The sequence below is a fragment of the Arachis hypogaea genome, chromosome 4 (assembly GCF_003086295.3).
Source record: "Arachis hypogaea cultivar Tifrunner chromosome 4, arahy.Tifrunner.gnm2.J5K5, whole genome shotgun sequence".
In the NCBI taxonomy this organism is placed as follows: Eukaryota; Viridiplantae; Streptophyta; class Magnoliopsida; order Fabales; family Fabaceae; genus Arachis; species Arachis hypogaea.
In genome coordinates this window covers 20517040-20531249 of record NC_092039.1, presented here as the reverse complement: position 1 = coordinate 20531249, position 14210 = coordinate 20517040, and the positions used below count along the sequence as shown (strand labels likewise).

General features: G+C 35.7%; 1 protein-coding gene and 1 long non-coding RNA gene across 3 annotated transcripts; both read left to right on the top strand.

Annotated features, from left to right (window-relative positions):
- Positions 1–2051: 2051 nt before the first annotated feature.
- On the top strand, positions 2052–3745 carry LOC140184300 (uncharacterized). Its single transcript, XR_011880726.1, has 2 exons — positions 2052–2417; positions 3502–3745. It is a non-coding gene; the product is annotated as an uncharacterized lncRNA (long non-coding RNA).
- A 6566-nt stretch (positions 3746–10311) lies between these two features.
- Positions 10312–13651, top strand: LOC112796469 (uncharacterized). 2 transcript variants are annotated; one of them, XM_025838934.3, is made up of 2 exons: positions 10312–10719; positions 11187–13651. In XM_025838934.3, exons 1-2 carry the CDS (start codon positions 10664–10666, stop codon positions 12196–12198), a joined length of 1068 nt encoding a protein of 355 aa, XP_025694719.1. In that variant the 5' UTR covers positions 10312–10663; the 3' UTR covers positions 12199–13651. The 2 variants fall into 2 exon arrangements, with proteins under 2 accessions (XP_025694719.1, XP_025694720.1); XM_025838935.3 differs by having other exon boundaries at positions 10412–10719; positions 11529–13651.
- Positions 13652–14210: the final 559 nt, after the last annotated feature.

The following is a 14210-nucleotide window of genomic DNA, read 5'->3' as shown; positions in this document are numbered from 1 at the left end:
ATACACTGGAGCACCCAGGTATAACTCATACTCTGATTCTACTCAATACCTGTTTAATACCCTTGCTAACTTAAGCATCGGAGTCCCTTGCAGGTACCCCCCACCCTTCGGTGACAAGGGATCAACAGCATTCTCAGTTCTACAAGTCGGACACACCAGCTCCGGCTGCTACACACCTGCCGGACACGTCGGCTCCAACCGGCACAGAAGATCTCGTCCGAGATCGACTTACAGTTTCAGGTAAACCCTCGGAACACAACCTAAAATTGACTTAGTTATGCTAATACCTAAACTCTTTACACTAAGTGCTTACCCAACTTAGCAAGTGGCACCTCTCAGGTACTTGACACAAGACAGAAAATACAATCAAATAAAATCTGAAATCATTCTTGACTTTTCTCTCAACCTTTTTCTCTTTATGGCTCTTTCTCGATGCCTCTCTTTTGCCTTTTACCTCTCAAAGAAAATACAGAAAGATATACATTAAAACTGAAATACAAAACTATAAAACATAAAGGAGATGATGAATAACAGCATTAAAACTCAACCTTTTTCTCTATCATGCTCTTCAGTAATCATGTCAGCTACCTCATCAACTCGGATTGGAGAGGTAAGAAGATTCTCATCAGTTCGAATAATGGAGTCCAGAAGAGTCTCATCAACTCGGGCATCTAAAGTCTTCGGGTCCTCAGCAAGGATGGTCCAGGCCTCAGGAGAAACAATCTTTTCTTCAACCACGACTTTATCGGGATCAATAGGGGTGAGGTCCACATCGGGTGCAAAAAGTCAAAATTATGGCTTCAAATTCTCCGCCATCTCGTCCATTCCCTAGGCCACAGACTCTTTCTGATACCCATATTCTTCTTCAAGTCTCTCCAGTTTCTCCTTCAAGCTCAATTTCTCCCCAAAGACATGGCAGTAGCTCTCCTCACCTTCTTTTGCAAGCCCTCTGCTATAGCACAAGTCGCTTCAGAATGCTTCACCCTATTACAAAGTTTGGAAAGATTGGAGGAAATTAAAGAACCTCTTCTTGGCCTCTAATTCTGACTTAGTCTCCCTGAGAGAAGCCACCTTAGAACGAAGGTCGGCCAATTCCCTTTGGGTAGCTCCAAGAAGAGTTTCATTAAACTGCTTTAGAAAGGTTAGGCACACCCTCGTTATCTGAATTTCTCCTCGAGCCAGCACCTGCAAATGTTTCTTCAAAGAAACGTCATCCATATTTATGGCACTATAAAAAAGAATGTATTCCTCACAGAATGCAATGGCATCAAAATCCGGGTCGTAAGCACTACCAAACTCGGAATATGGAGTCTTACGTTTTCGAAAACTCGGTTCAGTGAAGAGACGCACAAGGGGCACGATCCCGGGAGGAGGCTGTGTAATTGGAGGAGGAAGAGGTATGGCTTTGACCAAATGATATGAAGGTGAGTCCGACTTAGAAGAAGAAAAAGGATCTCCTATTTCTTGTTTTCCTTTAACTGTACTATCCGAACTGCTACATTTTTCTTGGCAACCCGAAGCCTTTACAAGGCACCAGATCCATTAGCCATTCTTGCTATAAAAACAAAGAAAATAAAGAGACTAAGGTTATAAAATCTGGAAAAGAAAAGAGAAATATCTACGAAAGGCAAAAAGCTAACTACCTAATTCAGTACAAACATAGCTCGACTTGCTTATAAAAAACTTCTTGGTGTCGAGGTGAAGAAATCGGCCCTAACACTCTTGAAATAAGGCCACTACACTCTCCTCTATCACATCCATATTCTCGAGGTTATATTTAACGATGCCGGATAGGCATGACAAAAATCCCCGGCGGGGCGGGTACCCGCGAGGATTTACCCGTCGGGGGACAGGTATGGGGGGCAATTTTTACCCGCAGGAACGGGGCCCCGTATAATAAACGGGGCAGAGGCGGGGGTAAAGGTCACCGCCCCATGAAGACCCGTTTAATTCCCGTGTATATGAAAAGACAAAAATGCCCTTAGAGTATATATATATATATATATATATATATATATATATATATATATATAACATTCGTGATTCATTGTTGGAGAAAGAAAACCTAGCCGTCGTCACATTGTACTCACTGCTCACACTTTACTGCTGCTTCAGAGACAAAAAACTCCTCTTCTCTTCACTCCTCACCGTGAAATCATCAATCTTGTCTCGTCTCCTCTCCTCGAACATCGCCGACCGCCGACCGCTGATTGCCGCGTCTCCTCTCCTCTCCTTCTCAAATATCACCGAACCGTCTCCTCTCCTCTCCTTCGTGTCTCCTCTCCTCAGCGCAGCCTCCCAACCCCTGAGTGGCTCGGTCGCTCACTACAGGTCTCGATCTCACTATGGCAGCCACATCGTCCTCTCCTCGTCGCTGGTCTTCAGCTCTTCACTGGTTTGTCCTTTTTCTCCGTCTGGTAAGTCAGTCTTGTGGCTTTGAAATTTTTGTTGTTGAGTTCTATTTAGGATTGATTTGATTCTAAATTTCTGATTTAGAGTAATTAAGTTTAGAGTTCTGAATTTTCTGGTTATGATGTCTATTTAGGGTTGATTTGATTTTGAATTTTTGATTTAGGGTAATTAGGTTTCTGATTCTGATTTCTATTTAGGGTTATTTGATTCTGAATTTTAAAATTTGGGTAATTAGGTTCTGAGTTCTAAATTTGTGATTCTAATTTCTATTTTGGTATTTTAAATTTTTTTTATAATTTTCTGGTGATTATTACCAGATCAATGTGATTTTTGAATCTAAAAAATTTGCAACATTCACCCTGGTTTGATATCAAATTATCGACATGCAATTTCTAAATCCGTTGATTTCCTTTGAAGCATGCTTAAAGAATATTCATCCATCTCTTCAGTTACATGAATAGCAATTATTAATTTTATGTATCAATTTTAAATTTTAGCATTTATGTCTTCTGAAGTGATTTTGACAATTGTAACTCGCAGATTTTATTTGATTTGATTTGGGATTAAAGTGATTTTGATTCATAAAGATGAATAGTTATTTGAATTCCTAATTTTTATTTTTTTAAATAGTTCGCTTGTAATAATTCATATATGTGGATTAGATAGAAACTTCAAATTTAGTTGAGCCAAAAGTCATGTGAAGTGTTTGTCTCTTAGCGTGCACTCTCCTAATACTACCAATTATAATGATGGATTGTCGTGTCTAAAGAAAATTAGCATCAAAGTAGGCATTATAAACATGATGTTGACGAGATTAATAACATATATATTTATTGATTTTCTAATTCTGTTGATTTTCTTTGAAGCATGCTTAAGGAATATTCATCCATCTCTTCAGTTACATGAATAACAATTGTTAATTTTATGATTTATAACTCAGATTTTATTTTATTTGATTTGGAATTAAAGTGATTTTGATTCATGTTTGAGAATATTTTGATTCATGATTGGAATTAAAGTGATTTTATATTATTGACTTATTGAGTTATTATATGATTTTGACTTTAAATTATTTTCTTGTCGATGTAGAATTCAAGTAAGTTGGAATCTACCGTCACTACCATTACGGTATGAAAGGAAGATTGAGACGGTGGAATTATGTTTTTATGATGTCATGAACTTTATTTGGTTGTTTATGAATATAGTTGGTTGTTTATGTAATATTTAGTTGTTTGTAGATATGTTTGGATGTTTATGTTTGTTGTTATTGTTATTTAAGTCTTTAAAATGGATATTATGTTTGTAATGGCAATTGAAGATTATCTTTGATTTTCTCTAATTTTTTTTATTTTTTTCAATTTTTATTAATTTTTACAAAAATCCGCGGATATCCGCAGAGACCCAGGTCCCCGGTGGATATGGGGTCCCGATACCCATCATGGGGACGGGGCGGGGACGGAGACAGATATTGGGAGCGGGGGGCAGGGGTGGAGGGCATGTCCCCGCCCCCATGGGGACCCGTTGCCATCCTTGATGCCGGAGACCTCCTCCTAGTACAAACAAAAAACGGATTCATCTCTCTCATTAAGAAAAAAAGTTCGGACACCCTCTGCAGGTCGGACCTTAAAGAAATAATTCTTTAAGACATGAAAAGAATTATCAAAAATAAAAAAATTCCTTCCCTAAATAGGTTGGAAGAAAATTCAATGTTGTTTTTTGGAGCTAAAATGCTTGATAAGTTGAAAGAGGTAAAAGAAAATATTGGAAGAAAGGGGAAGGTCAAGTTTCTAGCTTATTAATTGATAAACTTTCATAAAATCCCATGAATTCGGATGGAGCTAAAACAGAACAACCTCACAGATACGAAGAATTTCAGATTCAAAATCGGTAAATGGAAGTTCACCCCAACCCAGTAAACAAACAGTCATACAAGAATAGAAAGTTGTTTTCCGAGTACTAAATCGGAAGAAGCAAATTCTATCATCAGGGTCAGGAGTCACTAACTCGTACTTCTTCTCGTCCTCTTGGGTTCTACAAATCTTATGTTGTAAACAAAATTTTTCTATATACTCATTGTCAACTACGGAGAGAGCAAAACGTACAGTAATCATTCTAAGCCAAATAGTACTTTAGACGACATGTTGAGAACTACCAAACAAGACGTAAAGGATTATATCTATAAAATAGCAAAATAAAGTTATGTCACTACAAAATCTCACAAACTATAAATCGGATACAATAACACAGTGTACAAATACCAAGTACTTGATTTGATAGAAGAAAAATTACAAAAGATCAAAATCGACTAAAAAATATTTGATCAGACAAAAAAAATGTTCATATCTTAACCTACAACTTAAAAAAAGCCTAAAAAAATGAAGTCTAAGTTACACTTTACAAATAATGTTCAATTCTACACTACCTTAATATAAATACTTCATTTATCCTAATTAACAAATTTAGCATAAACCGAAAATGAAAGAATGAAAACGCTTACTTAAACAGAGTCCATTTGATCACTATCCACAACTACGCGTCATATTCCAACCGTGACACATAGGGTGTGTGTGGTTGGGGGAATTATAGAACATTTCCAGGAATTTTAAGATGGGAATATAAAATTCCTATGTGTGGTTCAAAGTTAAAAAAAACATTCCAAGGTAACTTTTATTCCTTGGAATTGAATTACTACTCATTCAATTCCTATCTCCCCCCTGGTTATCTTTCATTCCAATGGGAATGAAATGTAAATAATGAAACAAAAAGACTAAATTACCCCTATTATTTAATACTATATTTCACTTCTTCTTCAGTTTTTTTTGAAGCACTAAACCCTAGCAGAGCAGTTTTTCCCAAATCAGTGAGCTTCACCAACGCCACCGCCACCGGAGCCGGCACCGGCACCGGCACCTCCGTTACTCTAAACGGAAGATTCGTCTCCTTATCTTCTCCGATTCATATTTGCACTGCTTTTCTCTGTGAATTTTCTTCGAATCTCATATTAAGGTTTGAGTTTTTTCCCAAATCAGTGGAGGCTTCACCAACGCCACCGCCATCGGAGCTACACCGGCGCCACCGCCATCAGAGCTACACCGGTGCCACCGTTACCTTAAATGGAAGACTGGTTTCCTTCTCTTTTTCAAGTTCATGTTCGCATTGCTTATCTCTGCGAATTCTCTTTGAATCTCTCGTTAAGGTTTGGGTTCTTTTTTTGCTTTCTACATCATATTACACTAATTTTCTGTAATAGACTGCTAATTTGATTAGTTATTTTTTATTTTGCTTGATTTCTTATACGCTCTTTGTGATTATGTTGCATGCAAACAACATGTTTGATGATTTGTCTCAATAAAGAGTTTAAGCTTTTGACATATTTTTACATGCTTAATTTGGCTTGAATCTGACAAAAACATATTTTTACATGCTTAATCTTGTCTTAATTTGGCTTCCCATGCTGTGTACTTCATGAGCCATGCTACAATACACTACTAAGCTTGCATTACTATTGCTCTGCTTTTTTATCCTATTGTCTTGATGAATTTTACATACTAGTAACAATGTAAAGTTGTTTTGGTGGCAATCTAATTTTCAGCTACTGGATCTGTGAGATCTAGTTTTCTAGTTTTAAAATGTATTTTGGTGTGCATGTTCTGGTAATATTTGTTACAGTTTCGTATGATAGTGCAAGTTTGTTCAATTATTCAATCTGCATGTTTACATATTTTGGCATATAACAAGAAGCCCTTTAAGTTTTCTCCGATGCTTCTTCAATTTATTTATTCTGTTTTACTTGTTTGTTGATATATTTTAGATTGTTTGTTGATAACCATTGCCCATGGAAAGCAAAATGCCTTTCTCTTCAAGTATTATCCAAGCTAGGCCCAAACTTGACCAGCAGTGTTGTTCTTGAAGTTTTAGATATGGGTCTGCATGATGAAACTGAAAAAGTAAGAATTGAAGCTGTCATTTCTATGCCAGTGATGCTTTTCTGGTATACTCTTGATATATCATCTCCTGTTGGTGGACGAAATTGTGATTAATGTTCTTGTATCATTTGTGATCAATGTTCTAATTATGGCACTGGTTGAATTCACAACTCCGTTCAACTAACCAGCAAGTGTACTGGGTCGTCCAAGTAATAAACCTTACGTGAGTAAGGGTCGAATCCACAGAGATTGTTGGTATGAAGCAAGCTATGGTCACCTTGCAAATCTCAGTTAGGCAGATTAAAAATGGTTTATGGGTTTTCGAATAATTAATAATAAAAAGAAGAAATAGTAAAAGGGATAGAACACTTATGCAGATTCATTGGTGGGAATTTCAGATAAGCGGATGGAGATGCTGTAGAGCTCTCAGACGCCTGCTCTCCTACTCCTTCTACTCAATCGTTCTTACTCCTTTCCATGGCAAGCTTTGTATAGGGGTTCACCATCAACTGTGGCTACTTTCATTCCTCACGGGGAAATATCCTGTGCGGCTGTCACTCGCACAGCTAACCAGTCTGGAGGCATCACCCATGGCTGATGGCTACATCCCATCCTCGCAGTGAAAACTATGCTAACGCACTCTGTCACAGTACGGCTAATCACCGGTTGGTTCCCGCTCCTACTGGAATAGAATCCCTCTTTTGCGTCTGTCACTAATGCCCAGCAGGTTAAAGTTTGAAGCACGTCACGGTCACTCATTACCGGAATCCTACTCGGAACACCACAGACAAGGTTGGACTTTCCGGATTCCCAGGATCCTACTCGGAATACCACAGACAAGGTGAGACTTTCCGGACCCTCATAAATGCCGCCATCTATCTAGCTTATACCACGAAGATTCTGTTGGGGAATCTAAGAGATACGCATTCAAGCTCTGTTGCATGTAGAACGGAAGTGGTTGTCAATCACGCACGTTCATAAGTGAGAATGATAATGAGGGTAATTTTGACTCATCACATTCATCATGTTCTTGGGTACGAATGAATATCTTGGAATAAGAATAAGAGAGATTTGAATAAAAGAAAATAGAATTTCATTAATACTTGAGGTACAGCAGAGCCCCACACCCTTAATCTATGGTGTGCAGAAACTCCACCGTTGAAAATACATAAGCAAAGAGTTCAGGCATGGCCGAATGGCCAGCCCTCTCTAACGTGATCAATGATCTCCTAAGATGAAGAATAAAACAAAACTGAGACCAAAGATGAAACGTGGTCAAAAGACATCTAATACAATAGATAAATGTTCTATTTATAATTAACTAGCTACTAGGGTTTACATGAGTAAGTAATTGATGCATAAATTCACTTCCGGGGCCCACTTGGTGTATGCTTGGGCTGAGCTTGATGAATTCACGAGCTAAGGCATTTCTTGGCGTCAAACTCCAGGTTATGACGTGTTTTGGGCGTTCAACTCCGGATCATGACGTTTTTCTGGCGTTTAACTTCAGACAGCAGCGTGTACTTGGCGTTTAACGCCAAGTTACGTCGTCATTCTTCGAATAAAGTATGGACTATTATATATTGCTGGAAAGCCCTGGATGTCTACTTTCCAACGCCGTTGAGAGCGCGCCAATTGGAGTTCTGTAGCTCCAGAAAATCCATTTCGAGTGCAGGGAGGTCAGAATCCAACAGCATCAGCAGTCCTTTTGTCAGCCTTCTTCAGAGTTTTGCTCAAATCCCTCAATTTCAGTCAGAATTTACCTGAAATCACAGAAAAACACACAAACTCATAGTAAAGTCCAGAAATGTGAATTTAACATAAAAACTAATGAAAACATCCCTAAAAGTAGCTTAAACTTACTAAAAACTATATGAAAACAATGCCAAAAAGCGTATAAATTATCCGCTCATCACCTGTCATTCAAAAGATTGAGTAAGTAACTAAGTAAATGTTTTTGCGTACATGATTTAGATAATGTGTTTGGTCAGGCTTGTTATTTGGTTAGTTTCATTGTAGCTGTTTGTTTAACGTGAAGGCTCTCATCGACGAGATGTTGATATTTGAATTGCAGGAGGTAATTGAAAGAACATGTTTGCTATTTTTTTCCTTTCCTCCGAACTGTTGCTTCCTTTTTCTAGGATGATTATGTCTGGAACAAGCATTTCTTTTTCCTTTTCTATCTTTCTCTCTTTTTTTCCCCATCATTTAAAATTCAAATGGCAAAATCTTGTTCTTTGAAGTGTGTTTCCCTTTTATACCTCTATTTTTCATCAAGATTGTTTGATTAGAGGTTTTCTGTTTCCAAGATTTTTCCTGTTCCAATATTATGACAACTGCTCCTGTTCTTAAGCAGTTCTTTTGCCATTATGTATGTGTCAGTTAAATTTCCCATCACATTGATATATGCATGGAGGAAAGTTGTATCTCTTTTAACAAATGATGCATAGACAAATCTTCTGCTTGTTACATTTTTCCTATCTGTTATGCAGGTACATAAAGAGAGATAATGAGAAGGTAAAGAAATTGGTTCCCATAACACTTGGTCTGTTGTCATGCCTTTATGGATGCAGAGGAGCTACCTCTGGCTTACATACAGATGAATGCCTTTATGGTGAAGTCATTGTTGTTTTCTCTAACCATGTTGGAGATCATTTTGGTGTCTGGTTTCTTCTGAGCATTTTGGTGCCAAGGATGATTAGCAAAAGAACCATAGATGAAGCTGCTATTCAATGTGATACAAGCCTGATGATTGTAACTAAGAACGGAGATTTGAAGATTGCTTTTGTTGAAGTCTGACCACAGTTGGGCTCCAAAAGAATCTTGTGAAATAAACCAATCTATGTTGGGGTAGATGGAGAGATCAACTTGCACAAGAAATGTGGAACCAATGGAGGAGAAGACATCACACTCAATAATTGAAATAATTTTTCTATGTGAGGTTGTAATATTGATTTCATTTTGTTGATGTGTTTGTGTTCTTGTATAAGAGTTGTGCATGTATGCTTACTAGTGCTAGTATTTTTTACTTTTGAGACTTCTTTGTAACTTTCATTTGCATAATAGTAATGCTTTTTTAGTAAATTTAATTGTGATAATGTTAATTTTAATTAAAGATATTTGTTATTAGAGGTATTTTAGTAAATTTGAAAACATTAGAATCGATAATAATTTTAACTAAACATATTTTTATTAAGGGTATTTTAGTAAATTTTTTATTAGAAGTATTTTTGTAAATTCAACATGTAAAAAAATAATAATTTTAATTAAACATATTGTTATTAAGTGAAATTTAGAATCAATAATAATTTAACTAAAGATATTTGATATTGGGGGTATTTTAGTAAATTTAAAAAAATTAAAATTAATAATAGAATATTTTAGTAAATTTAAAAAAAATTGAATCAATAATAATTTTAGTTAAACATATTTGATATTGGGGTATTTAAGTAAATTTTTAAAAAATTTAGAATTAATAATAATTTTAGTTAAACATATTTGATATTGGAGGTATTTAAGTAAATTTTAAAAAAAATAGAATCAATAATAATTTTATTTGAACATATTTGATATTAAGGATATTTTAGTAAATTTAAAAAAATTAGAACCAATAAACAATTTAACTAAAGATATTTGATATTAGGAGTATTTTAGTAAATTTCAAAAAAAATTAGAATCAATAATAATTTTATCTAAACATATTTATTATTAGAGATATTTTAGTAAATTTATTATTAGAGATATTTTTTAAATTAAAAAATAATGTAAAAAATAATAATATTTAATTAGCTTTATATTTAATTTTAATCATTAATATTTTAATTTAAATGAGTAAGGGTAATTTTGACATATTACATAATATGACTAAGAAATTTAAACTCAACCAAACAAAAATTTAATCATCTTTAGAATTATTATATAATATTTTAATGCATCAAGTTTTATAAACAAATATAAAAATCTTACATTCCAAGTAATTTTATTCTTAAGCATTATATTCCTAGGAATAATATTCTTGAGAATAAAATTTAATCTTTGAACCATACACACCCATTCAGTCTGCGTAACATGATGATTATTTCCCGTAGTGTGTATGTACGTTTTTATAGCCTAATTTAGTATTTTTCTCTTATGCTTACTCTCACGGTGCACAGTCAAACCTTGGTCCGAAATGCATCCAACAACCCAACCCTAACCCACAGCAACCAACAACCCTTTCTCCTCCGTTGGATTGGTTGAACCTCCGAACTTTTGAACCGATATCCGGAATGGTTCGATGACCTCTCAGTTTTCAGAATCTTGGTTTCCATGGCCGCGTGGCTACCATGATTGTTATTGAGAGAAACTTCCACTCAAGACTCTGCATCCACTCCCCGCTTTGGTAAAGATTATCTTCTGCTCTTTCTTGCTCTCTGTCTCATGCGCCCTCACTGTGTTCGATGAAATGCTCCAATCATATATATAATTTTTTTCCTTTCTCTCTTTTGATTATGAGTTTATGAATGACTTGTACATGCTTCTAAGTGGCTTCCGCCATAAATATTGTGTACATGCTGCAGTAAGATTGTAAAAAAGGAACATTCCACCATTACGACTGATTTTGTAATGCAATGCATATATTAGTTAGTTATTGGTTTAAATAAGTTATCACCCATCTTCACCTCGTATATAATAATTGAACCACCCAGGACTAGTCCTATGCTAATGAAACTAATGAGGAATAGGAATCATATATGTTCATCGTATTATTCTTTTGAATGTTAGTTATGTATTTGATAAGTATCAGATGTTGTCGTGCTAGTATCTATGGTTCGAATCATCAAATGACAACTTCTCTTTGTTTAACAGTTGTGAAGTTGCTTCATCATTCTCTCACATTGTTCGACTGCATTGCATGCACAAAATTCGATGTTATATGGGTGCTCTTGATGCATGTCTGGGTAATAAGAAAAACGTTAGTAGCAATTCTTTAGTATCGGTTATTGTAGGATCTAATTCCTATAGCCATGCTCCTAATAACAACTTTAGAAGTTTGAGCATAGTTGGTGCCATGTCAAAATACGAATCTGTCGAAACTCATTCTTTCCTTCAAGCACCGAGTCTTCAACACCGGTTTAAAAACTGGCAAACACTTAGAAAACACAAACTGACAGCTAGCACTTTCGCTGCTGCTATTGGATTTTGGCGTAGGCAAAGGTGCCAGTTGTGGCTAGAGAAGATCGGTGCTATTGAACCATTCTCAGGAAACATCGCTACCTGTTGGAACAATATCAAAGAGGAGGAAGCACTTGAAAGATACAAGCTGATAAGTGGTAATACTGTATTGTTTCCTGAACTTCAGGTGTATGGTGCTAACACTGAAAATGACTGGCTAGCTGCTTCACCAGATGGTGTACTTGACAGAAAGGTATTTGAGTTGTCTTCTCATGGGGTTCTAGAGATAAAGTGTCCTTATCTCAATGGAGACATGAGTAAAGCTTTCCCTTGGTCTCGAATTCCAATTCGCTATATTCCTCAAGCTCAGGGATTAATGGAGATTCTCGGGAGGGATTGGATGGATTTTTATGTATGGACTCCTAATGGCAGTAGTTTGTTCAGGTTACATCATGATGCTGAGTACTGGAATGTGATGGAACTGGCACTATCTGATTTCTGGTGGAAACATGTCCATCCAGCAAGGGAGTTGTATAGTAGGAAAGTTATAACAGACCCTCTTTTTGAATTAAGATCATTTAGACCAGCTCGGAGGCATGAGTTATGTAGTCATATCATTTCTGAAAGCATACGGATTGCTAATAGTTCGAAGTTATTAATGCGGGAAATACGTGGAATATTGCAACCAGATGACTCCCACGGTTAGAGGAAGGACATTAGTGTAGTAATAACATTTTTTTTACAGGGATCCCAATTTTTTTTTGGTGATCTGTTTATATCAGTATAGTTTATGAAGATATTGATGTTGCTGACAGAGGATAATATTGTAAATTTGATATGGTTATAGAGACATCTATGAGAATATATGAAATAAAGAAGTGATTGTTAAATATGATTGGTTGAAGCCGGAGAATAGAGAAGGGGATAGAAACAAACTTGCCAGGTTATGGAACCTTATAAAGTTGGGACATTTGATATGGAGAAAGTGGAGAGTTCAACAGCTGGTACATCTGTCAATACACCACATCATTTCTTTATTTGAGAAAACAAAATGACCTAATATGTGAAGTGAGTAGAATGTTCATAGTATGAAATGTGAATTTACATGCTATAAAGTCTAGTCTAAGGATTCAAGACTACATTCCTTTTATCTTCCTCTCTGGTTTCTCCTGAGATTAAAATCACTTCTCATTTGCAGAGTGACCTGGTTCTCTAGGCTTCATCAAGGTAATTTGTTAGGCTTAATGAACTTGAACTGAAGCATTAGCTGTAATTATCATTTGATTGATTGTTAACCTGTTTCTTCTGATCTCAATTGCTTGGGATATTATCTATGAAAGTTTTAAAGGTATAGACTCAATATAAAGTTATCTCTCACATGCAAAATATAGACATGTAAAGTTATTTTTTTCCTCTCTTGTAACCATACCGCTTCAATTATGCTGAATATGGTCTTTAGGTCACATCTTATTACACTAAAGTCACTTGCGAAGATATGATAATAAGATTTTGGTTGACAACAAATATATTGTTTCTGTTAGTGCTATCTCATTCAAGGATAAATGGTACTTTCTGAAAATGTGAAGTCATAAATTTTAAGTCTTTAGTACCTCTAATTTAATATATTTTCTCATATTAAAGCTATTGCAAAATAGAATTGATCAAAGTGTCTGTGAGAACTCGGCATCTTCATATAGCACTGCTCATTGGTATCTCCTTGGCTGCAATGGACGGTGCATCTTTCAGGTCTCTTTAGGTATTGTTGTCACCAAGTATGTCAATATTTTCTAGATTTTCTATATGCTTGATATTGTTTATCAATGTGTTGAGTTTGTCTTCATCTCTATCTTAATCTCATCTTGTCATTTATAATTGGTGCTAGTATGTGTGGCGCTTTGAATCTGAAGCGTTTACTGCTTAGATGGTCCCCATAAGTCAAAGATGATGTGTTGGACATGAAAATTTGCTCCACGGTGTATGTTGGTTGCTTATCTTAGATTTCATTACCATATCCTTATCATGGTTATAAGCCTTTTATTATCACCTTAATGTTCAAATATAGCTGTATTATGTTATCAGTATTCTGGTGATTCCCAATTCGTACTGGATTCTAATGCATTGTGTTTGTTTGGGATGGAGTCACTTCTTTTCCCTTTGAATGGTGGAACTTGGAAGGTTTGTGGTTAACTCCACACATATCTGTTACAAGTTTTTCTTTTTGTTAGAATGGTTTGTCTTCCCTATTAAAGTGGATTGTTTTACTCATTTCTTTATGACCTACATAAGTTGGTGTATGTAAAGTATAATGTTGGAATATGAGTACACAGGCAATGGCTGGAAAGGAACAGAAAATCTCGTCCTTGTTGGATCTGTGACTATGTTAAGCTCAACACTCTAGCTCTTTTACTCTAATTTTTCCTCCTTCAATGAGCATCAAGATTAGTTGATTACCTCAATCTTCCCATTAGAGGGAAATAAAACGAGACATTGTGTGTGTGTGTGTGTTTTCTCTTCTTTTTTTTTTTTTTATTTGGTCGGGAGAGTTTGATTATACCATATTGAGCAAACTTATTAGAGAAATGTTGCTGCTATTTTTGTTAAGACTTTTTTTCATCTTAGGGTAGTAGTGTAAGAAGTGTGTGATAAACAAGTTGAAGATGGATAATAGTGAAGAGTTGCAGTTGCAGAGCAATATTTCAATTTAGAGGTTTCTAGTTC